Source organism: Ips typographus, linkage group LG6, assembly GCF_016097725.1.
Source record: "Ips typographus isolate SLU linkage group LG6, UJ_Ityp_2.0, whole genome shotgun sequence".
NCBI classification, from domain to species: Eukaryota; Metazoa; Arthropoda; class Insecta; order Coleoptera; family Curculionidae; genus Ips; species Ips typographus.
Genome location: NC_138427.1, coordinates 4,123,072 through 4,148,841, shown reverse-complemented (window position 1 = coordinate 4,148,841; position 25,770 = coordinate 4,123,072). Strand labels below are relative to the sequence as shown.

General features: G+C 33.5%; 1 protein-coding gene across 1 annotated transcript in view; it reads left to right on the top strand.

The window, feature by feature from the left end:
* The window catches only part of LOC145731200 (suppressor of lurcher protein 1-like), a 137,080-nt gene that overhangs the window by 72,668 nt on the left and 38,642 nt on the right, over positions 1 to 25,770 (top strand). The window contains exons 4-5 of the mRNA XM_081982866.1: positions 1,160 to 1,340; positions 14,881 to 15,095. Coding sequence (XP_081838992.1) covers positions 1,160 to 1,340; positions 14,881 to 15,095 — 396 coding nt within the window. The remainder of the gene's footprint in view (positions 1 to 1,159; positions 1,341 to 14,880; positions 15,096 to 25,770) is intronic.

Genomic DNA, 25,770 nt, shown 5'->3' with positions numbered 1-25,770 from the left:
GAAACGTTCTAAAAGAACAATAATATATTAAAATCTGTGGACGTTTTTGCTCTACTTTGCAGTTTTATCAAGACACTGTAGTATTAAAAAATTTAGCTACAGTAGATATAATCAGTATACAGAAAGAATTAAATTTATTAGACTGCTCGTTAAAATGTAATGAGTTGCATTTCCATAGTGACATAAATGTAATTTTGACACACTCAGCATTTATACAAACATTTTATTTAAACCTCAACATTTATCAGATTGAGGTACAATAATCCATATTTTTATAGTTCCAGGTGCACAACTTTCAGGTATCTGAACTAAAAACTTTCCAAATTAAATTATGCTAGAGGGTTTAATTCGAAGAAGGTCAATTGTCGGAAGTTACAGTTAACCACCCGTTTAAAAGCTACCCAATATCGCGGAGCACGTGTCTTCTCCGTTTAAAACTGCAGTTTTATCTACAGTATAAACTTGTTCGGAAACTCTAAAATAATAAATTTTAATGGCGCTATCCCACTTTAAAGATAAGCCCAAGTATCCCGTTACTTCTGGTTTCGCCGCGATATAGCTGAACGCAAAAAAGGAGAATCGCGGAGATTAGAAGGGGAATGTCATAGATCGTTCCCGGGGTTAATTAAAATTCTGGAATCATAAAAAGCAGGAGGGCTTCCGGGCGATTTTTTCCTGTCAGAGTCCCCCTCGTAGCTGTTGAAGTTTCGGGAAACTTTTGATAAAAACCAGTGCTGTAAACGACTGTATTAAGTTCATTAAGATTTATTGTTTTAAACTAGTAGAAAGTGACAACTTTGATCACTAGTTTAAATAATTTTACCAGAATTCAGATTGCTTTTACTGAAAAGTTGAGGTATGTACATATAATTCACGGTGTACAAGTATGGAAAAATTAAAATTGCTCTCCAGGGTTCAATGATAGGGAGGAAAAGCAGACCTTCGTTCACTCGACAAGGGCACCAAACTGGACACAAAATCCCCTGTAGATTAACTTATTTTCCTGGTGCTACTCTCCAGATCATTTTGATAAACAGTAAAATATTTTTCTAAATTAAAAAGTAAAAAATGATATTACGTAATGACATGATTTAAAGACTTTTTCCTAATGCGACTTTGTCGGTCTGATAAAATAAATAATGCCTCATATCTATTTCAGGGTGTAAATGTATAGTCTTTTCATCCACTTACGGCAAGGAAAAGGGAATCTTTAAGAGTCCCGATTACCCGACGCCCTATTTGCCGAACATCGATTGCCTTTTATACAGCTTTGTTGCGGGTCCTGAAGAAATCGTCGAGATTACCTTCGAGGATTTCAACGTCTACGCGGACAAATCTGAGTAAGTATTAATAGATTTTTTTTGTTATAAAAAGCTAATGTGGCTGCCGAGAGAAAGGATAATGAAGCTGAAAGGCTATATTGCATTAGCTGATGATAAGGACCGCAATTTGAGTTACCTTGATACAAAGAAACCGGGAAACAAGTTTCCATTTGGCAAATGACGAGAACCCATGATGATTCAGTTTAGAACTTACTAAGTATACAAGGTCTGCAAATTAGTGTGCCAATTGTTAATCATAGATTTTTCAGTTATAAAATGTATTACACGAACAAAATATTCCTCTTGTTCTCCTATTAAATGTCCACTGGACACTTTATTCGTCCGCGTTTGTTCTGAAAGACTACTGGACATTTTCAAGAGTGTCCTAGTAATCTGGTCAAAGGTCAATGCTTCACCGTCCAACTGTCCTAAAAATCACATAAATATTTGAAATTTTGTATTTTTTCTTCGTTGTCCATAAAATGACCCAAAATCATATTTTACATTGGAATTTCTATTTTTTCCTGTTGTGCTTCTATAAATTGTCAACTTTATTCGTCCACGTTTGTTCTGAACGACTATTGGACATTTCCAAGAGGTTTCCTAATAACACTCTTCATTACACATAGTTCATCCCATTATCGTACGTCCCAAAATTACATAAATATTTGAAATTTCTATTTTTCTGTTGCATTCCTATGAAATGTTCACTAGATTCTTTATTCGTCCGCTTTCTTTCTGAATAACTACTGGACATATCCAAGGGGTATCCTAGTAACACCCAACACTCTTCAGTAGTCAAAGTTCAATTCCTCACCGTGCAAGTGTCCCAAAATAACATAAATATTTGTACTTTCTATTTTTTCCTTGTTGTCCTCATATAAAATGACCACTGGACACTTATTTGTTGGCGTTCGTTATGAATGTCTACTGGACATATCCAACGGATGTCCTAGTACTTCCAACACTCTTCAGTAGTCAAAATTTAATGCCTCACCGTCCAACTGTCCCAAAATCACATAATTATTTAAAATTTGTATTTTTTTCTGGTTGTACTCCTATAAAAAGACCACTGGACACTTATTTGTCCGTGTTTGTTCTGAACGACTACTGGACATTTTCAAGAGTGTCCTAGTAACAATCTGGTCAAAGTTCAATGCCTCACCGTCCAACTGTCCCGAAATCACATAAATATTTAAATTTGTATTTTTTCCTCGTTGTCCATAATTATTAAGACACAAAAGGAAGATAAACTACTAGGCTAAAAATATGATATTATTAACATAAAATTGTTTTAATTTTTGAAGTGTGCAGCTTAGCATTCTCGAACAAAGACAATACTGTGGTTAGGCCATTACATAATAGATTTTAAGGTAGGTTATTTGATAATAATTAAAAAATATGTTTTTATAACATTTTTCCTACTTTGAGGTTTTCTAAATAACATTACTGTCATTAAAACAAATAGTCTGACAGAAGACAGCTTATTAAACCTGGGAGAGAAAATTAATTTTCATAAAATTCAATCCTTTTTCTGACCCTCTTTTCAAATAGAATAAATAATCCAGAGATTAAAAGGCATACTCAAGAGATGAAATTCTTCTATCCAGCTTAAAACCTTTCAGTAGCGAGTTCCGTTCTATGTTTCGATCGCAGAAAATATGTTTCTGCGAACCTAAAAGGCTTTAACTCAAAATGCAATTTCTTCAGGTTCTGTAATACAAAATAATTTTGCATCGGTTTTTTTTTTCAGAAGTTTAATCCAATTACTTGCATTTCCTTTCGGCTTTGCTTTCCGGCAAAAAGCTCTAATCTTCCGCTTTTTGTTTAACTTGGATTGAAATGATAATCATCCAAAGGTCTCTCCTAATTATTATGTTGGATTGTGCTTCTAGTCCACCGATTTAGTTTGATTAATCTTTACTATCATTCCCTTTCAGGCACTAAAAATGTTTTATGTCAAACTTAATAGACTTTTGGCGATTGTTCAGATTGAATGAGGGGTTTAATATCGGGTGCAACATATGGATATCATAGCCGTTTTGCGTGCGATTTGGTTGATTTATATTATTAGCTCGCTGAAAAATCGGAGCAATTTTTTTAAATATAATTTTCGTGACAAGTTTGATATAGCTGGCTGTAAAAGAGGGAGCATATACTTCTGACAATCATAGTCATATTTCGTCTCTTTCTTTATTTCGGAGGAGGAGTTCGCATATAAATCGGGCTGTAACAGATCGCTTGAACACTTTCGATCGTTCTTGATTAATAAAGCACAAAAACGTGTTCTGAATTTATCAATTCGCGACTTGATTTTAAAAAACGTCAAGCCAGAAAATTAAATTTCTTTGGATTTATCGCCTCGATGCCGGATGATCTATAAACCGGGAACAATAAAAGTTGATTAAATAATTTTAGCACATTTTTAACAACGACGGTTCGAGTAATTAATAAGTGTTGATTAATTTTTCATGAATTTCAAAGAGAGAAATCAAGTTGATTTACATTGAAAGTGGTTTGGAAAACGTTAACATTAAACTAGTGGAATAAATCATTATGCTAACTAACAACTTAAAAGTAGCGTATAATTAAAATCGCAGTGGTAAAAATGTAAGTTTCTTCAATAAAGACTGTGAAAATCACGTCTTTCCATTTTTCTCGTAACGTTTTTGAATGTACGTCACGCTCTTGCTGCGCTAGAAAATGCGAATCCGGCACTGATGTATAGCTACTGATTGTTTCCTTCGCTATCATATGGCGTAGAGTACAATATGCGAGATTGTCAGTCTTTAAAAAAAGCGCATGAAAAATGTTTGTGATCATTTACACTCATTTATATCCATATACACACTGCCATAGCTGTGTATGCAGCTCTAGAAGCTCTCTTTTGTAACGTAAATATTGTTTGTCACACAATATTAAAAAATATGGTAACAACACTGCAGAGACAAAATATTGACGGAAAAAAATTGTTTTTAGTCTGACGGTTGAGGTAATAAAAAACTAGTCTAACCATTTTCAATTTAAGTAATAAGAAACGAAACATTCTTGTAAGAGAGGATAAGGTAAAAGATCTACACTTGCATAAGCTTTAAAGAGCAAAATGAAACAATTAATAGACATCAGGTGGTTTTTATTTAGTTAGTCCAGCACAATAACAGAATAACTGTACAAAGAAAACGTGTCCAGCAATGTTTAGAAACAACAAAATAATGTGGATCATCCGTTTGTTTCCCAACACACAACAGAGAGTTTATATTTGCTCAGTATATGAAGTTTACTGTGTGTTGTACAGTTGAACCGTAATACGAAGCTTTTAATTAAAATTAAAAAATTACTGAGCTACGCTCCGGATCAAATTACCAGCAAAGACTGTTATTTAGTTAATTATAAAAATATGTAATTTAATTGAATTGATTGGATGGAAAGGGGTGTCAAAGTTTCAGAATTGTCAATTTGTAATATCACACAAACTAAAAAAAACATTAAATGTGTCATGTTTGTAATATTTATTCAATACCACACCGACTGAGGATAGGAGTTTTCTAACTCTATAACCTTTACAATTACTCTACAAAGTGTCTTATCATAGTATCTAAAAAATTTCAAAAATAGCTAAACTGTTAGTAAAGTTAAGAAAATAATCGTGTAATTGTAGTTTTTGAACAGAAAATAGTGCTGCAGAATTAATTTTAATTTAAACTTTTGAAATAGGTATATAATACCATTGTTAAAAGTATAATCATGTATAGCTGTGAAGTTTGGCAACTAAAATAAAATAGTATAAAAGCATTCCAAGCAACGAAGATGAACTTCTGGAGAAGAACCCTCAATGAAAGATTTATGAAAGTGGGAAATACTACCACAGACGAAATACGAGGAAGACTACTTAGATGGTATGGGCATGTCCAGAGAATGGAGGAATGATGGAGAATGAACCCCAGCAAGAAGAAACTTATTTACTTAGAGCAGAATAATAACTGAAATGTTAGATTTAATGCCTTACTAATTCATTCTTTAGATTTCCTCAAATAGGTTAAAGGTAATTAGTAGGTCAAAATATGAATTTTCTTGCATGTTTTCAAGTTAAAAAATACATTAATTTCTATTTAGTCATTGTTACTGTAACTCTCACAGCAATGTCTCGCAATGAAATTTAATTTGAGCCTCTAACTTTCAGCTCTCCTACTGGGTCTCCAAAATTTGGGTCGTAATTTATTAACATGCAGTATTTTAGCACGAAGAACAAACAAGATGTAACGCTGTTTTGTTAAAATGTTCATTAAATATGTATCGTCGGGTTGAGCTGGAGGCATTAAATTTTAATTCAACATGGAAGGTTCATTATAGAATTAGTCTGCCGGAACCAGTTCCAAACGACATCATCCAAATTGTAATTTAAGTCCATTAATCTGTATTATTTCGCTATGAGCTCGTGATTTCTCGTTTTAATCTAATTATATTATAAAGCTCGGATGCTATTAATCTCCCAATTGTTTCTTGACAGCATCGACTGGCCAAAAGGCTGGAAAGTTAAGCAATAATTTAATCTTTGGCGCGAGTGTCAGACTATTGACTAAATAGGCAGCTTTGAAGAATTGATTTATATGGCCGCGGTAAATACCCAAAGTTTTTAAACTTTCCGGCTCATATTTCAATAGAAACTCATGACCTGTAAAATATATAGCTTCATACTTTACTCCTTTATCTTAGGAAATTTGTATTTTTCAAAACCCCCCAGAAAATATTACTTTAAAACATTCATCTCGTTAAATTCAGCTTTAGAACGTCATACACATATAGCGTGAAGATAGAAAACCCAATTGTCAGCGTTTGATAGCCAAACCGCAATAAAATTCTCCCGAATGATACCGATAGTGATTTTACTGTTGCCGATCGGAAACAGCCGGCTTAAGGGAAGGAAACTAAGCATCTTTATTTTAGTTTTGGGAGTTTTGGTAAAGGAAAGCCAATCCAAATTTATTGCTGCTTTCGTTGTTTTATTTTACTGCGTATTACAAGTAAAAGTTTGTGATCACCGGCTAATGTCCGCCCGGAAAGGCAGAGCGTTTTATTTGAGAGGATTCGAATAAATTTCATTTGGCTTTGTGGATAACCCAATATAAATTGTAGTTACAAGACGTTCACTGCCAATACAGTCCTTTACAATGCCCCTGTGGGTCGTTTAATAGACAAAGTGTGCAAAGTGAAAATTTTTATTGTCGGTCAGTGTAACCAACTGATTTATGTAATGTATATTCACAATGTGTGGTTTATATTAATGAAGGAAGGAGAGGGTTAGGAAGAGATCTTTCCAACCATTCTGCGGCAATGAAAACGCATACGTCCAGGAAGAATTTAACAAAAAAGAAATGAGGGCAACGCACTGGCAGAGTCTTTCATGACTGAGGCAGGCCAAAGATCTCTCGGCAATTTTAACCGAGCAATATCGAAGACACTAACCTCAGCAAAATTAGTAGCAATAACGGGATTTCTAACGGGGCATGGTCGACTCAGAGAACACCTAAGGAAGATAGACCTAGAAGAGGACAGAACCTGCAGCTGCTGGAGTGTTATGCTGTACACAACAGAAGATTGATCATACCAGCTAACTGTAGAGAAAAAACATCGAATAGAGCCTCTCAAGATCCTGAAATTCTTAAAGGAACTGAATCATGAAGGGATATATTCTTTAAAAATAAATGAAACAAGTATGTACAAAAGGACATATTTTTTCTAAAGATGAGAAAACTAAGATAGTCGTAAACTAGCTAATAAATGGAATTTGCTAAGCCATCTGTCATTTGACAAATAACCTGTTTTAGTAAAATGTCTTTGATTGTGGTATTCTCTGTTTGGTTACTAGAGGGTGCTACACTAGCGGGTAATTTTGAGTTTCTATGCTATTTGTCAAACTGAAACTGCTATTTTTACCTTGTATGTTGTCACGACAACGCAATTAAACGTAACTACTCTGGTTATATTGAATGGAAATAGTATGGAAATATGTTTTTGAAAACCAGAAATTCCTAAGCAAATTTCGTCAGTAAACCAAACCACTTGAATAGGGAATAAACGTCATCCAGAAAGTTTTCGATCCGTTTTGTTTTAACTGATGAGGTTCACTGGGAATAGTCTATTCGTTACAATCCTCCGACTCCCTGTTAAATGGAAACTTTATGCCAGAGAGTGTTCCTATATTAGAAGTCATAATTTAATGATGCTTCCCGAAACCAGGACTTGGTTTTTTTAATGATCTTCCGCAGAACACAAATTTTCTTATTTGCGGAAAGTTCTATTTTCTAGTATACTTCAGAGCCAGCCTTATACTCTATATTTCACCTTAAATTATAAAACTTTTTAAAGGAGTTCATCAAAGAAAACTCAGGTTGTCGAGCATTCCATTATTTTTCGGATACCTGTAAAACTTTTAAAAAATGAGCGAGGAAATTAAAGCTTTCACAAAAGTTTTTTTTAATTATAAGCCACTATTGGAACATCTTGAAGCATAGTAAAGTAATTAAGAAAAATGGAAAGTTTAGACAGTAATTCTTTCTCGATCCTTCAACTACCTCGTAGCTAATAGAAATTTCCATATTAAACGTCAATACAGCTACAAGGAGTTGAATTGGTCCGTTAAAGTCCTGTCGAGCCAGAATTCTGCTTCATTAATTCCAGTTTGCTGGTCTGCGACGCAATCCACGTCCGAGTGCGAGAAGACATATGCATTAACTAAACTGGGACTTCTAGCAGAATTTCCAGCCGAAATTAAGGTGTCTAATTACTTCTGGTACTCGGCTTTACATGCTTCTTCCGGTTAGAGTTCTATTAACTGGGACATGTTCGTTCTACGCTAAATTAATTTCCACCATTATTCAACATACTATAACGTCTGCCAGTTCACGTTAATGTTAACTAGGATATTTTCAATTCCTGTTATTCATGCGACACTTATTCGCTATAAAAGGTAATATGACGTGTAATAGTCGAAGGCGCCATTCACATTTTCCTTAAAAGCTGTGACAAGCTTCAAGTAATATAAAGGATATTAACGGCTGCAAAAAAAGCACATTTCATAGCGCTATAAATATCTGTCTCCTCGAAATTTGACGAATAGTATCATCAACTTGGGACACGAGAGGTTTATGGAGGTGAAGCGATTTCTGAATTATTCATGAGGCGAATCCTATCTTTGAACATATCCCGTGATGACAATAGGAAAAATAAGAGTTGGTGAAAGTCAGCAGTTTAATTGACAACTTTGTACCACATAAAAATGTGGCGAAATGGTTTGTTGTAATTTTTATGAATGAAGAAATTGAAATGACACAGGGTGTAGTAAGTAGTAGACTTTTAAACTAAAAATTCGCTAACCATTTTGTTAGAATTTATACAAATTAATTGCCTAAATATCTATCGTGGAATAACGCTTCTCAACAGCATCCTCAAACCCTTCACTAGGACGTTGTTAGAGGAAATAAACAAAACTATACAAATTCGCGAAGAAGTAAGGTTTTCGAAATTCGTTCCATTGATGCTATGTCTACCAGCGTATATGTGCTTAGAGATACAGGACATAGGAAGGTGGGTAAGACAGAGAAGAAAATACTGGAATAAATACGTAAACAGAATGGAAGACAACAGACTTGTAAAAATCGCAAAAACAAACCATCCTGTCGGAAAACGAACCCAAGGCAGACCTCCAAAACGCTGGAAAGAGGACATCAACGACCGAAGGCATAAAGGAACAAAACAGGCACTAGCCTACCTATATGGATTGTCTAGAAGTTTAAGATACTTTCATGATGTTCATAATAATAGGTGCTTTGAAACGTTATTCAATATTTGATAGTTTAATAACCCCAATCTAGCTTGTGAATTAATACTGATATCGGCATTCGCAAAATTAACGGAACTATACGCAATACTATCTAATTGAACGTGGCTAGGCATTTAGTTACTGAAACTAATTAGAACCCAGCGATCGCTTGCAATCACAAAGCGGAGGTTCTAAGCCGATCATCTAACAATATACAAATCCAAACACAAATTAGTGTTCCCCAATAAACGCTAATCAGTCTTCGTAGGAGCTCCAAATTAATTCGGAAACCTGCAGCAGACAACGCAACGGGATCCGGTTTGATTTGGCCGAAGTCTTTGTGCTAAAGGCGCCATGATACGCCCCGGATACAACGTAAAGGCTGAGTTCGAACAGATTTGTTCTTACAAGAAACCAGACCCCGTATATCTTTGAAGAAGTTCTGCTTGCTGTACTTATTAGAGAGGTTAATGTTAATATCCTAAATTGATAACAAAATGTTCTCTTCCTGCTCTTCTTTTGCAAAACCCATGTAGAAATCAAATTTGGATTTGTGCTTAAAATTTAGTAAGTACAAACAAAGTGCGGTAACTTGGATATTACTGCAGTTAATTAACATATTTTTTTTTTACTACAAAATGATTTGAAACCGAGAACCACTTTTCTTTAGACACTTTGGCATTTTAAAAACCTTTAAAATCATTTTCAAAACGCATTTCAGATTTTAAAATTGTTTTAGTTTTTTTTGAAAGCTTTAGCAATAATGCAATTTTTGTGGGTATGACTGCATCCTTAATTCGTTTGATTTTTGGTATAAGTATTAAAATCCATCACATATGGTAGTAGGTACACAAAAACTACTTGTAATTAAAAGATAATACCAATTTAGCTGACACTTTCACACCATAAAAAGTATTTTAATTTTTTCTTTTAGCTTCACCATATCAAATAAAAATTAAACAACTCTCTTATTAATTTCAGAAAATATTAAATTTAAATTCTGGTCAAAGTGGTTGTTGCTTTTTTAGTAATAGGGCATGGTTAATATTTAATTGATTTCAGTTTACATTTTTTATATAATTTTAAGTTTCATAGAAGTATACTGAAACATAGAAGCTTTTTAGTAATAATTTCACTAATAAACGAGTTTATTAGTAAAAAGCAACCAATATGCAATATAATGGTAGCCAGATATTAATGATTAGTGGGTTTATAATTTAAAATAAAACCGAAACTAAACAAATACACAAATCAACAAAATATAATAAATGATGTTCAATTCTTCCCCGCCTAAAATAATTATTTGCTTTTCTGGTGGATAATATAGCAAAACTCAAATTTTGCTTTATCATTAATTTTTAAAATAAAACGAAATTAAAAGGAAATTGACAAGCAGTAATTTATAATTTGTGGCCTCTACCGTGACATGGAATTTAATAAATGTGTGCCTATGATTGAAGAGTATATTCCATATTTATTGTATTCTAAATAATAATAAATGATAGTGTAAACTGACGGAAACAGTAACTTCCTTAGTTTCAATTCAATATTTTGAATCCGATCACCACAAAAGAGACAGTACGTAATGTTATTCTCTGTTTTCTGTACATGGATTTTTCCTGAAAACGATTTCTGTGGTTTTTAAAGACGACGGTTTTCGTACGACAATAAAAAGGAGAAAGCAGCTCAAGAAAGTTCGTAAATAAGGCCAAAGTAGTCAAGTGCTCTTCAAGACCGCTCCGCCTTTAAGGTCCTAAAACTATAAAGAGGAGTTTAAAGTGCGAAGAAGTACAATAAAAAAATCGAAAAGAAATATACACCCCTTTAATAAATTTTTGTTTTATCGCTGCTTTGTTGTCTGCGCCATGTAGTACATGCATCATATAGGATTATAGGCTTACCAGATTCGAGAGAAGCTCCACACTATACGACATTAATACGTTTCACCAGGAGTAAAACGCAGACAGGGCAAAAGCTTTTAGATTTTGCAGAGAATCAGTTAAAAAACTACAGATTTGCCACCATGAACAAATTTTAATTAGCATTAAAAGTTTTCTTTTTAAAAATAAGTAGGAAATGTTATTCTTCACTTTTTTTTCTGTTTAAACATTCTTCATAAAATAAAGTTTACAGTCTGCCTTCAGTAAACTTTCCGACTTTTTCCAAGTTTTTTGTAGACATAGCAAACAGAACAAGATAGCCAAGATTCTTTGTGCCTTTTAATTAAATTTAACCGGAGCTTTAGCACAACTCTTTTGAAAAACGTCACAAAAATTTTAAAGTTAATTCTATCATAATTGCACTAATTAGAAGCAGATAAGACGTTTCAGATGAAGAGGTGCTGAGTTATAATTAAAATACGTACTTTTCGAAAATAAGTACAAAATGAATTAAATAAAACAGGAAACTCAGAAGGTCATCCGATAGGTCACATAAAGAGTTTACGACAGGAAAAACTAGCGAATTGTGCTTCAGAAATAATACTCGTATATCTATCGAGTGCCGTAAGATGGTTAAAACGGGTCATAACCGTTTTACGGCCCGTTGCCGGGGATAAAAAGGTTATTGCGGCACGATGAAAATATTAAACGAATAAATATATCGCTTCTGAAAAGTGGAAGACGAGCGAACTTTATGGAGCACAAACATCCGATGTATTGCGTAATACTTGACCCAGTAAACAAAAATGCAATTTAATAAATTACTAGTATCGAATGGAGAATGCAATGTGCAAATGTAATCCCTGAAACACACCCAAATTGCTTTTTTTATCATTCAGATTGGTTTCATTTTTATTTTTGTTTGAATATAGTTTAACTCTCTTGTACAAGAGTTATTTTGACCAATTTAGATTCATTACTTTTTAAAATTTCGTATCTCGGTTTTTTTTCAGCTTTATCAACTCTAAAAATCTAAAATTGTTCGACTTGAACTTCTGAAAATTGCCGCAACTTTAGCCGTTTTCGCAATATTTGACTTTTTTTTTTATTTTTCAGAAATTGAATCCAAGAGTTTTGAAAAATCTCTATTTTCGGTTTCAGGTACCGTAAAAAAATTAAAATATTCGTATTGAACGACTATTTGTTTTGGTCTTGTGCAAAGTTTCCGTGAAATTAAATATAAAAAAAATGGATTTGAATACATATTTTTAAAATTCCGTATCTCGGTTATTTTTTTGAGATTCAAAGATTGTAAAAACATTAAATATTCGTCTTGAACTACTCTTTATTTTGGCTTTATGCAAAACTTCTGTAGTTTGAACCTGTTCTGAGCTGTTCGACTTTTTTAGTAATTGATTTAAAAAATTTAAAATTTTCGAATCTTGGTTATTTTTTGGGTATCGGGGACCATCTCAATCTCAAAATGTTCATCTTAATGTTTGTCTTCAACTGCTCCCTATTTTGGTTTTGTGTAAAATTTCCATAGTTGTAACCGTTTTCGAGATATTCGAATATATTTAGAAATTGAATTAAAAATTTCGTATTTCAGTTATTTTTCGAGTTTTGGGGATTGTAATTTTTTTATCTTAAAACAACACCGTCTTTGAGTTTTTGATTCTTTTCTTAAAAATTGCAACCAAAATTTTCAATATTTTGTAAATCGGTTATTTTTTGGATTTCAGACTAGCGTAAAAAACTCAAAATGTTTGGTTGAATTACTCTATATTTTGAGAATTTTTTTTCAAAATTGAGGTAACTCTGACCACTTCCAGACAACAAAAATTTTCAACAAAAATTTTGAATACTTTTCAGAAAAATTTAAATTGTCCATTTGAAAAGATCACAAAACAATGTGTAAGCAATTTAGCTAAATATCATAATAAAATGGAGTTATTTGGCTGTTTGGTTTCAATAACCAATAATTTTACTTATTGACGTTAATCAATCAATATACACCAATAATTAACAATTTTCACAAATTACGTCCCAAAAATAACGATCTCTACAGTAAAACTGGAAAGTTTTAGCACTTTTTGCGCTTTATTAATAAAATTGAAAAACCTGTTGAAACATATACTTAATAACAGAATCACTCTGTATAAACGGAAAATAAAAAATACTCTTAATAATGTTGATTTTAATTGCCTCCTCAGCCATATCGTGTAAATAAAATGTAATTCTAGTTCATCTCACTTAGATTCGTTCTTACACCGACTAATTAAAGAATTTTAATTACTTCTGAAATAGCGAAAACACTTTGCTTTCTTAGAAAATTTCTACAAATGCACGAGAAATCACAGAAAGGCTGACAAAGAGTAAATTTCCTCTTGAGTGAATTTCCACATTATTTACTTTCTTTAATGAAGTTTTACTGGAGGAAATTTAAATTATTAAGTAATAAATATCCACTCCTGTGCTACGTCTACCTTATTAAATACATTGTAGTTTTAACCCTGAAGTTAATTTATTATAGAATAAAATGTAATTTTCACGAAGGACGTTTTAGTTAGAATATGAAAGTATAATTTTGCAAACTGTATAGTTTACTATACAGAGTGTCTCACAACAAAAAGCATTTAGCAGCAAACACACTGTATATAATTACGCTATTTGTGGAAAGGAAACAGACAAGTTATCTAACGTGCAAAAAGTTAAAGAATTTAGTATCATTTTGTTTGGAACATTTTACGAACATTTTTACGAAAAAATTTTATAATCGAATTTTTTCTGTGGAGGTAAAGAAGCATAAAAGTGATCCAGAAACACGAATCACTATTACAGAACACTGTTAACTCAGATTGGACAGTTTTCAAAGGCATTTGTTAATAATTAATAAGAAACGTTGATTTAAAGGAAACAGTTTTCAAATACCCCGGTATTATGTTTTATGTCTTCAATTTTACTCTCAAGGAATTTCAAGAACTTCTTATACTCCGTCACAATCATACACGTAATGGTTAACAGAGTTTGTACGCAATTCTTTTCAACATTAGCTAACAAACTACAGGCGAGGAAGTTGTATAAAAATATAAGTGATACAACAATACAAACCATTAAATATTTTGAATAGCCTTAAATGGAATTAGAGATGCTCCATTGTCCTTTTCCCCGGTCAAATAGGCAATTAAATTTGCCACAAGGCTTTGGGGAGTGGAATCTGTAATAGTCTTCTACTTCACTTCAACCCAGGTGAATGAGAATGTTTAATGCATCTTTTACAATGAATGTAACATAAGAACCACGTAAAGTTAATTTGTTCAAACCTTATTTATGTTATGATTAGTTGGAATCCATAAGACAAAGCAGCATTTTTATGTGAAATGTTATGACAGCCTTAACACTAAAAGAGTGTTGAAGCCCTTCTCAGTTTTTTAGATACAATGCTACAACAAGTGTGACCCGAAAAATGCTTTTATCATGAGGATATTACAAGGATCTTACTACTATTTTTATGCATACAAATATTAAAACAATATTTTTAGAGTGTACTAATCAGTATAGTCAGTTTTTCACATATGACACTGAAACTTCATTTACTAATGAATAGGCTTTTTCTCCCAAAGACGACTTTTGTTAGGTCAGAACTGCTTCTCTCAAAAACATTTCTGTAAAAACATATTTAAATTTTGACAAAGAAAGTTCTTAATCACTCGAAGGTATTGATCAAATATGGATACCTAAGTGTTTTCGAGTCGCAATTTTTAAAAGCCCTGCAGAAATAACCCCCTGATTGGGTTTTACTGACCCTTCCTAAGCCCTTAATCACTGCTAGGGCTTACGATATTTGTTTTGATTACAGCTGCCTGCGGGGAGATTACGTGAAAGTATTTGTGCACCTCGAGGCTGCAGCCATAAACGAATACACGCCCTGGGAAAGCGTCTACTGTGACGGTATGGTCGATATCCCGACCGTAATTTATTCCTCCGGTCCGGGACTAGTTTTAGAATTTCATTCGGGACCAAGAATCAGAAATTCAACCGGATTCACTGGATATTTCACTTTCGTTGACAAACGTAAGTTACTCGCTTGCATTATATTTCATTTCAATGTTTTTTAATATACAGGTGCGTCAAAAATTCTATTAGGTTATTGATCTACATATTTGACCAAGATTAATTATTTCAATGATTGTGTTTAGTGTTTGGTTATGTATTTTTTAGTAAAATGACTAATTTTGAGCTGTTTAGCATTTGAATTACTGTTGCGTTGCAATAACCTTCTAATGCCTTAATTTTCATCTGTCAAAATAATAAATAATTCCTAAATTCTAACTTCAATGTTTCAAACTCAAACAAAAAAGAAAATCGTAAACAAGGACTGACCAGACTTTTAAGTTTTGAGGAGACCTTTCTGTCCTGTAATGTAAAATTTTGAATGTAACATTTTGGCAGAACAGCAATTTGCGGTATTTACACAGAAACAAGACTAATAATAAACTGCCCCCCATACAGAACAGTTCAAGTTCTTCAGAAATACAAGTTGGTTAAGGAGAGAATGATAGGATTTATAAAAGATCATAGTGTAGTGAGATTTATTAGAGCTGTTGTTATTTTAGGTAGAGTGTCTGTAGTACGAACTCAGTATACTGCAAGTGTGATAGTTAGTTTAAAGCAAGATAGATCACAGACAACTTCTTGCCAACTGGACCATGTTTAAGAAACCAACCAACACAATATTTGACTTCATTTCAAGCTTTTACTCTTGTGAAGATAGAAACTTTGAGTTATTTTTGTTTGCTTTTCAGATTGCTTCACGTTTTGAAAAACTGTTTGAACAAACATCTAGACTAGTGTTTTGCAAGTTTTACAACAGCAGGTCTGTTGATATTCCTTAGATTTTTTTCTTTGTGTAATAATGTGGGATAGGACGCGTTGTCAAAATTCACTTTAGACTGCCATACAATACGGAAAGGACTAGACAAGTTTAGTTATAGAAAACAAGTAGTTTGCCAACTAAACTTGCCAACTAATCCCTCAATTTGTAGTAGAGATCATTGTCCACATTGTTTCGGTTTAATTTCAGTTTAAGCTTTCGACTTATTAAATTGAGAATATAGTCTAAACTTTGTGTTCTGTTTATCTAATTATGCCAAAAATAGAATAGAAAAAAAATAGAGCCCTTATACAATAATAACATCGACTACAAAGCAAATCTTCTTATACCAACTTTTTCCCTTTTTTCTACCAAAGATTCAAAGGTATTCGCAATTAACTTATTCAAAAACTTTCTAAAAATAAGTTGATTCTTTCGCTTTCGCAATTTAGACCTTCGTATTAAGCCAGTTCATTAGTCCAACTCAAAGGTATTTCAACTTGAATTGTTTTACCAAATTTACTTTTATTCTCAGCACTGATTTGATTGAATCTTGTTTGGTTTTAAATTTTTTGAAGATTAACCAACTGATGTGTATTTTTAAATGTTGAAGTCTTGTTTAAGGTAATGAGCAATGCCGGACTTTACCTCCAAAAATGATGATTTAAGATTTAAACACTACAAGAAAGTTAATTATCATTAGAATTAAGAAAAATCGCCATAATTTCATGGTTGATAATATTGAAATAGGTTTTTTGATTATTGAATAGAGTAGAACACAAAACAAAAAGTTCTTTTTGGTTTTCATGTTTGTTCTCTTGCTTATCTAAGAATTCGTACTTACCATTTTCAACATTGATTTAGCTGGTAATTCAATTAGCTGTATTTTCAACCAGCATCTAAATCTTCAGCATATAATACTATCAATCTTTTTGATTAAAGAAAGTAAGCTTGGTCAATAATACATGGAGGTTGAAATTGCAATTCTTTTCCTTTGTTGTCCTGTAATGTGACCACCTCTGTTACTCCTGTATATCTTGCTGTGTCAACCTTTCCTTAGTCTTCCGATAAAGTGGCATATTTATTGCCACCGAGTGAGTAAAACAGAGCGAAATAAAACAGATATAAATCTGAGTTTGAAATATAGCGTATTTTTATTAGATTTTTTTTCCAGCGATTCTCTGATTGAAGAGAAGAGTAAAACAGTTTAAAAACCTAGTTCCTGCTTTACTAAACTGCTTTAAAGGTTCAGGAGTGGTTTTTACCCGGAACTTTCGAGCAGTGCATTTTACATGAAGTATAGCGGTGCAAAAAACTTTGAAAATTCACAGATGTTGTTCACAGCGCAGCAAAAACTAAACCATAAACTTTGAAAATCTCAGGACAGTATTGCGAACGAGTTCGGCGGTTTGGCGTAGTCTCTAGGGCACATTTGCACTTGGCAAGAAAGTTTAAGAAAACTTTTACTTACCAAATTCGAAACAAGATGAATTGAATGCAACTAACTCGGTTTTTATTTCCCATTAGCTAACTGAGCTATTTTTTCACTTTAAAAAGTTGGAGTTTTATTCTAGCTTGTCAGACAGGAAGGAAACGTAGAAAAGCTTTCTCATTTGTACAGATGAAATGCATGGCAAACATCTCGTTTTATTTCTGAGCAAAACAGGATATTTGTGAGGGAAATTCCCGGTCATTTAGATAAATCATTGTATTGCATATTCATGCATACGAACCAACAGGAAATAATTTGCAATTCAAATCGCGCTGAATAGGTAGCTGAACTATTCTTGGGGAAGACAAAAAGTTTTAGGTAAAAATGAAATTTTTATAAGAATTTCATTTCCTGAATTCCACATGCAAAATATCAATTTATATGTTGCCCTGTCTGGTTCTTTGTTAAGGTAAAAATTGTTCCTATACAGGGCGTTACAAGTTTGATGCATTAGCATTGCTCATAAAATGTAGTTGGCTTTAGCTTAATGGGAGAGAAATTCAAAAAGTTGTAGCAAATTTCATGCTCTACACAATTACCTTGTGTGTGTTCTCATCCCTAGGGCCTTCTCAAAGAGTTACAGGGCAAAACGTGACAGAATGCTACAAAGTGCCCTTTTTCAACTATTTAGTTTGATTTTTAAAGCGAGCTTAGCTCACTTATTTAAGGAGCTATTAAAAAGTGTTAATAAATAAAGTTCTAGCAAATTTCATGCTATACAAGACTGCATTTAGGTGCTTTGTCCTTAAGGGCCTCCTCAAGGAGTTACAGGCTAGGAAGCAACATTTTTACATGTGAGCGTAGCTCCGTTATTTAACGAGTTATCAAATAGTGTTATTTAAGAAAGTTTTAGCAAATTTAATGCTCTACAAGACTGCTTTAGGTACTTCGTTCTTAAAGTCCTCCACAAGGAGTTACGGACAAGAAAGTGGCACTTTTTCAAGTGAGCGTAGTTCCGTTATTTAAGGAGTTATCAAAAAGTGTTAGTGGAGAAAGTTGTAGCAAATTTCATGATCTACAAGATTACATAGGTGTTTACAACCATAAAAGTCTCCTCAAAGAGTTACACGGCGAAAGCGACAGAATTCACCAAAGTGCCCTTTTTCAACTAGTTTGATTTTTCAAGTGAACGTAGTTTTGTTATTTAAGGATATATCAAGAAGAGCTAATAAAAAATGCATGCTCTGCAAGATTATATCATCCTGATTCCATAATGACATCCTTAATGCCCTCTTCAAAGAGTTACAGGTCAGAAAGTGACAGAATACACCAAAGTGCCTTTTTTCAACTAGTTTGATTTTTCAAGAGCGCGTAGCTCCTTTATTTAAGAAGTTATCAAAAAGTGGTAAAAATAAAAGTTGCTTTGAATCTACATTTTTTTAGAACGACACTTTTAACATGTGTCGTAAAGTAAAAGCAACATGCTGGGGACTTTTGCATAACTTGGTTTTATTCCAGTGGCCTTTCCCAATCTAATTTGCAAACACATTAAAAAAAGGATTTCGTTAATTAACGATTACAATTTAACGAACCACACTTTGAGTCAGTCTGTAATGAACTAAGTCAACGTTTTACATATTCATGGGACTGACACTTCCAATTCGTATTCGTTAGCTGGGCTGCCTCAAGGTAAATTTAATTATGAAAAAAATCAATATGGCCGAAAGCACCAGGCCAATATTAAACTAACCAACAACTTCTACCAAAGTTGGGAAACTAATATTCGCGCCCGCTCTCTCCGTGTTCGTTTTATTATTCGCTATTGATTCGGGTTCTAAATTTCGGGAACTAAATCCCATATAATAACACCTAAAAATACAAAAGGGTTATGGATGTGGTTAGCTAATTAGATTAATAGCCAAACTTTTAATTGTGCTTTGTATTATTATGTATTAAACTGGGTGATGTAATTTATTGAAAAAACATCATAATTTAATAGAGCCATCCCTGAAAAATTTTCTAAATATTACAAGGCTACACAAAATGCGAGACATGCAGAAAAAACTCGGGAAAGACGGGGTCGGCTTGAAATTCCATTAAGTAAATTCTGAAAATTCCCAAGTTGCTGTCTGAGCAAAGCTGTTACCGCTGTGTGGATCAAATTTGTCCATCAGATTTAATGTATTCCAATTTGAAAATTGTCCTAAATGAATTTAATAGAGTCATGAATTATTATTAACCAAAGTTAGTTCTCATCTATACTGTAAATCAAAGTAAACTGAGATGACTACTGGACTTTTTTAATGCATGTAACTAGAAACTCAGTAAATTGGATTACTTTTGTGTGTTCTACGTTCTACCTCACGTAAAGCGCCAACTTCATAACCAAATGTAATTTTCATATTATTCCCATTATCTAAGCTACTTATATCACCCACTTGCTCCCTAAGCTGGCTTGTTTTGATCCAATTTCACACAAACCACAAAAATATTCCTCCTTTACAAATTTATTATTCCATGACAGGCGGTAATGAGACAATATATCATAAAATTGCCGTTTACCAGTTCTGGTTAAAATCGATTTTATATTTACAAAGCCCATAGCAAATATTCGTTTAATTATTGTGTTCTGTGTTTGGTTCACCATATTTCGGCACACACAGAAATACTCATTAAAAAGAAAACTGCACTAAATTTACTCGCATCCAAGCAGAAAACAATAAAATGCTCAGTTTGAAATTGTACCGTGAAAACTATTCAAATATTATTCTATCCAGTATTTACCGATACCAATTACATGATCAAAGCAATACGGGTAATATTAAACAAAGGGTATTTACGGCAATCAATTGCAGTTTGCAGGTTGTTACTAAAATGTAAGTTTTTACTGAACTCTACCAATTTTATTTAAACGGTTACAACGATGCGAATAACCCGTTTACTATCCTATATAAACATCAAAGGGCAGCAGGCAAATTAATGCAGATGTGAAAACTCTCGTGGCTTACACCTTGCATAGAAAGTTCAAACAGAACTTTCATATTTACATTCCGAATTAGGCGCTGCTCTGGCTACACATGGCACAGGTGCTCAAAAGGTTTAGAGTAGATAGTTGGAAACTGTTAGTAGCTTTCCTCATGCTAGTTGTTTAACTGGATGATTATTTTCTAGTGGCTTGCAATATAAACGCAGCTGTTTTATTAATCAAATTATTGATCTTTATCATCAAAGAATTTAATTTTATTGTTTTCACTATTATAGTTTCTGCAGGAGTTATTAATGATTGCTACTATCGCAAAAATGGACACCATACCTACAATTTGATAGTTTCTCCTGTTTAACGAGGATAATGGAACTATCAAATCTACTGTCATGTCACCCTGCATACAAGGCTGATCGCGTGTAATATCAATGTTTTTGGAAAAATCTGTGACTATAAGAGAACAGAATAAAGATAAAACTCTGCCAGAGAATTGATTTTGTCATTATCAAAGCTCGTTATATTTAGAGCTCTCACAGAAAACTAAGAGATGTATGTATAATAAATATCTTAAATAAATAATGTTAAAAAGAAGAGCAAAAATAAACGTAAAACTTCTGCTACAAGGTTTTGTAAGACTTTCCGAAGGGTTTAGGGTACTTCTTCTTTAGATATACTGTCTTTATCACTTATAGCTGTTCGATATAGTTTTTTACCTCTTTCCACGATTGATTTCATTACTATTATCGTGTAGTCGAGACTGTAGGCTATACAGATTGTTAAATATTTCTTCTGGCAATTTTGGCAATGGAGCTTCTGGCTATTTTTAGGAGGTTTTCAGTAGTAGTTATAGAGCTCTGACATTTCCAGAATGATTCTAGAGGATTCTGACAACTTTAAAACATTCGTGGAAGATATAGGACATTTGTAGGAGCTTCTGGAAATTTTTAAGAAATTTCCAGTAGTAAGTACTTAAAGGCATTTAGCATTTTCAGAATGATTCTAGAGTTTATAGAATTTTTTATGAGATCTTCAGCAGTATTTCGAAGCCTCTAGAGTTTACAAAATGAATCTAGAAGCCTTTTTCAATTTAAAAACATTTCTGCAAGATTTAGGACACTTGCAGACGCTGATGGGCTATTTTTGATAGTAGCTTTTAGAGGCCTTTGTAAATACAAAATGAGTCTAGAAGTCTAAGAACACTTGTAAATACTCTGACAAATGGTTTTTAGTATTAATTATGGGCAACTGGCAGTTCTAAAAAAATCGTTAAAGATTTTGGTCATGTAGAAACTTCTGACAAGTTTCCTATAGTACTTAGTGGCATTTGGAATTTCTAGAATGTTCTAGATGACTTTGGCAATTTTATAAAAATTTTGGATGATTTAGAACCCCTGTAAAGGCCTCTGACCATGTTTGGTAGGTTTTAAATTATAATTATAGGCCTCTGACATTTTTCGAATGATTCTAGATGTGTTCTGACAATTTTAAGACAATTTTGGATTACTCAGAACCTTTGTAGAGGTTTCTGACTATGGTTGGTAGGTTTGCAATAGTAATTATAAGCCTTTGACGGAGGTTTTCAGTAGGATTTAGAGGCCTCTAACATTTCCAGAGTGAATGTGCAAGCTTCTGGAAGTTTAAAAAAAAGTGTTGCATGATTTACAACTTTTGTAGAAGCTTCTGACCAATTATACCAACTATGGTTTCAATAGTACTCATACATATGTCTCTGACATTTCCAGAATGATTCTAAATACCTCTGACAGTTTCAAAATATAGTGGAAGATTTAAGACACTTTTCAATTTTAGAAGGTTTTCAAAACCACTCAAATTTACAAGATGATTCTAGAAACGTTTTTGCAAGATTTAGACCTCTGACAAATAATTTCAGCAGTGGTCATCCTAAATTTACTTGAGTCTTGTTGTAAATGGTAACTACTCAAAATATATATGAGAGAAACCTACTTGTGTAGTAAATCGTTACTACTAAAAGCGAAAATCCACCAAATAGCCATTTACTAAACGGTTTACTGTTTAACCATGCAATATTTCAGCCGAGGTACTTTACTTAAATGGTGGAGCAATTCCTGTGGTTTCAGTCTAGCCGTTTTGCTACAATAGACGCGTATTAGAATATCATCCACGTGAATATTGTCCAGCTCTTTCTCATAAATCCAATAAGCTGCTCAGCTGACCGTGAAAGAGAATAATTTCGAAGTGGCTATTAAAGTTTCGCTAATAGCGACGATGAACATAACTATGCAAAATTGGAGCTGGATCAGCATTTAATTGCTGCTGCGAGTAACAGCAATGCCAGTGTGTTAAAATGCAGCATTAGCTTGCAAAATATTAAAATTTCGATGTACTCTCGTTAAGGAATTATCTAAACGTTTCACAAACCTCTCTGTGCATCAACCCCAATATACTGATTATAACACGCGAGGGTATCGTGAGACAAAACAAGTCGAGACAAGGTCCCCTAGTGGCCAGCTACCAGCAATACAATAAAAGCAATTTGACATTGCTGCGTAAGTTCACTTCACTCTCATCGAGACTTGGAAACATTTATCCCGTAGTTGGGGCACGTTTCTTTGCGAGTATGTTTTTACTGCGGCGGCCGACATAGTAAGCTACCAAAATTTATTAGTCCAAGGTGCGATACGCGAAGGGACTGGCAATTTTATCCTACAAGAAGAGACCTAACCGTACATCACATTGAGATTTATTTCGGACCACGGTTTTTCATTCTTTGAACAGCGATAGTGTCAGTTATAATATGTACTCTAGAGGTTTCGTAGAACAGTTTCAGCTGGGAAGAACTCAATTTTGCTTATTGCACTAGCGTGGAGAATAGTAATATCAAGAGAACATTAATTTTTTACTGTTACGTGAGTTTAGTGCCACTAGATTTCCAATAACTGTATCGTTGTTATGTCATGGAATAATTTGTGAAGACAATGAGAGTAAAGCTTAAAAAGCTAGAATTGGCAGTTCAATCCGAATACTCTAAATATGTTTCTCTTGTCATCTAACCTTAAAAGGACACTAGCAAAATCGTAACTAAAATATGTTGTGGGCAATAGGAATGAATCCACCGAGCTTAGAATAAGGTAAATACGTACAATTTTCCAGGGTACTCCAAAAGTTCTGAAACGGTTTTTCCCACAAAAATGGGAATAAAATCTCTTGATGGTCGATTCGTATTTTTAGGACTTAGGTCTTCGGACCAGCAACATCCACCATATTTTTTTTTTAAATTGATTCACAATTCACAATGGGCAGAATAATGGAGCAAGTGCGCAAGGTATACGAGGAATACAAGATGGGAAACCAGCAACTTAAGATAATATGTTGATCAGGCAGACGACGTTACACTATTTGCGAACACGGAGGACGGGCTGCAATGGTTCTTACAACCATTTAAGAAGGAGACCGAAAACCACCAAAAACCAGAACTAAGCAACAAAACAACTAGGTTTTGGAATTCAATTAAATAAGAATAAGAATATCACCATAGGGTGAACTTAAAAATGACGTACGGCACCAGGTAGGCAAGGCAGCCAGGATAGCAGGAATCTTACAAACCACCCTAGGGAGAAGATACATATCAGTCCAGACGAAAGTTAGAAGTTAGACAGCGGAGACAAAAACGATGGTACGAACCAATGAAATGAGAAGACTAAAAATGATTACAGGGAACACAATTTGGGATCAAACAGCACATTTCCAAGATGGAAAACCGCAGACTGACAAAAATCGCCAGAAATGGAAAACCAGCATTCGGCAGACAACCAGGACGGCCTCCCAAGAGGTGGAAGGACAGCTGATCGTCGGCATCTCAGGAAAATATGGATAAAACAAAGCTTAATGCTTCGGCAAAGAAGAAGACTAATTTACTTTGATTTCTGTCAAAGTTAAAGAATACAGACGGTTGAAATCACAAACATAGTCTCAGTTAAAATAGTCAGAAATAATACCTTTCTAAGAATCATTAAAATCAGTGAAATTTTAAAATTAATTTTCCTATATTTTATTATAAAACAATCTGTGAAAATAATAAGCCAGCAAACCTTTTCTACGGTTTTTTCAGCTAACATTTTTCAATTTGTTTCCCTTGAGAAACGTGTTCTTGACTATCAGTCCCATCGTGCCACGTTTTATTTTCAATTTATACGCACGCGGAATATGTTGGCCCTAAATTGCACCCTTATATTCCTTTCATTTTAAGCTTGTGCAGACACTACCCGACCAGGAAATACGAAAATGCAACGCAAAAGCTCAAAAAACCAATGTAAAAGAGTACATAAAGTAATCGTACAAAGCTTTAAATCTTGAAGGTGCATCAAGGATGTTCTCTGGATGACTGAAAGAAATGGGAAATAGAATTTTCAGCTCCACCAAACCACGAAAACGGTAATTTATATTCTATAAATTTCACTTCTATCCTATTTGGGAGGAATATATACGAGTATAAGAAATAGATTTAAATATAAATCGCCTTGAAAATATTACTTAAAATAGCTGATTTGAATTCAGGCATTTCCCCTAAGGTAAAACATTGATGCTGTGCTTTTTGAATGTAAATTCCTTGTGAATCTTTGAACTTTTATTATAAATAATATAATGTGTAATTTGCTGATACACTATTACAGTAAACTGCTACTAAGCAACACAAGATGTATGACGAGCAATTTTTATTAACAATGGAAGATACTCCAAGTTGAAAGGCAAAGTAGAGGAGTTTGTCGTTTTTATGGGCTCAGTCCCGACGTAGTCTAACGGCCTTTTGCTAATCTTTGTTTTGAAACTCCAGTTACGAGCAACTTTTCTTACAAACGAGAAGTGCACCCATTTTTCTTTCTGTTAGTTTTGTTTTTGAAGTAACGAGTTGCATACATACTAGTAAAATAAGGCAAGCCCGAAAAGTGGTCCATTTAAAAACACAGTTATGACAAACTTTAATGAAGTTTGAATCAAGAATTACTCTGAAGGGAAATCGTTTCTGAAACGTATAAATGTGAAAGTAAGGTGTTCCAAATAAATCATTATCATCATCATCATCATCCAGCTATTACCCTGTCCATTGCTGGACCAATTTCTACGGTCCCTGGCCGTCTGCATCCAATTTGTCTCCACTCGCTTTAAATCGTCCGTCCATCTACCAGTTTACCCTGTATATATCATGTGAATCTCCTTTGTTCAGAATTCTCCTGAACAACTAATTAAAAAAGTTAAATAAAAGAAAACATAGGTACCAATATTGAAGAGTTAAGAAAATGATTCGTACAGTCAATAAAATATATTGGCAAGGCTCTTCTATCAAAAAAAAACCCTTTCAGATACAATTGTAAAGTTTTGCACCAAAACACCAGCAATTACAAAACATCCACATATTCTCTTCATCGCCCAAAGAGATTTCAACTCGCAAGGAAAAATCAATGTAACAGCTCATCGTTTTTAT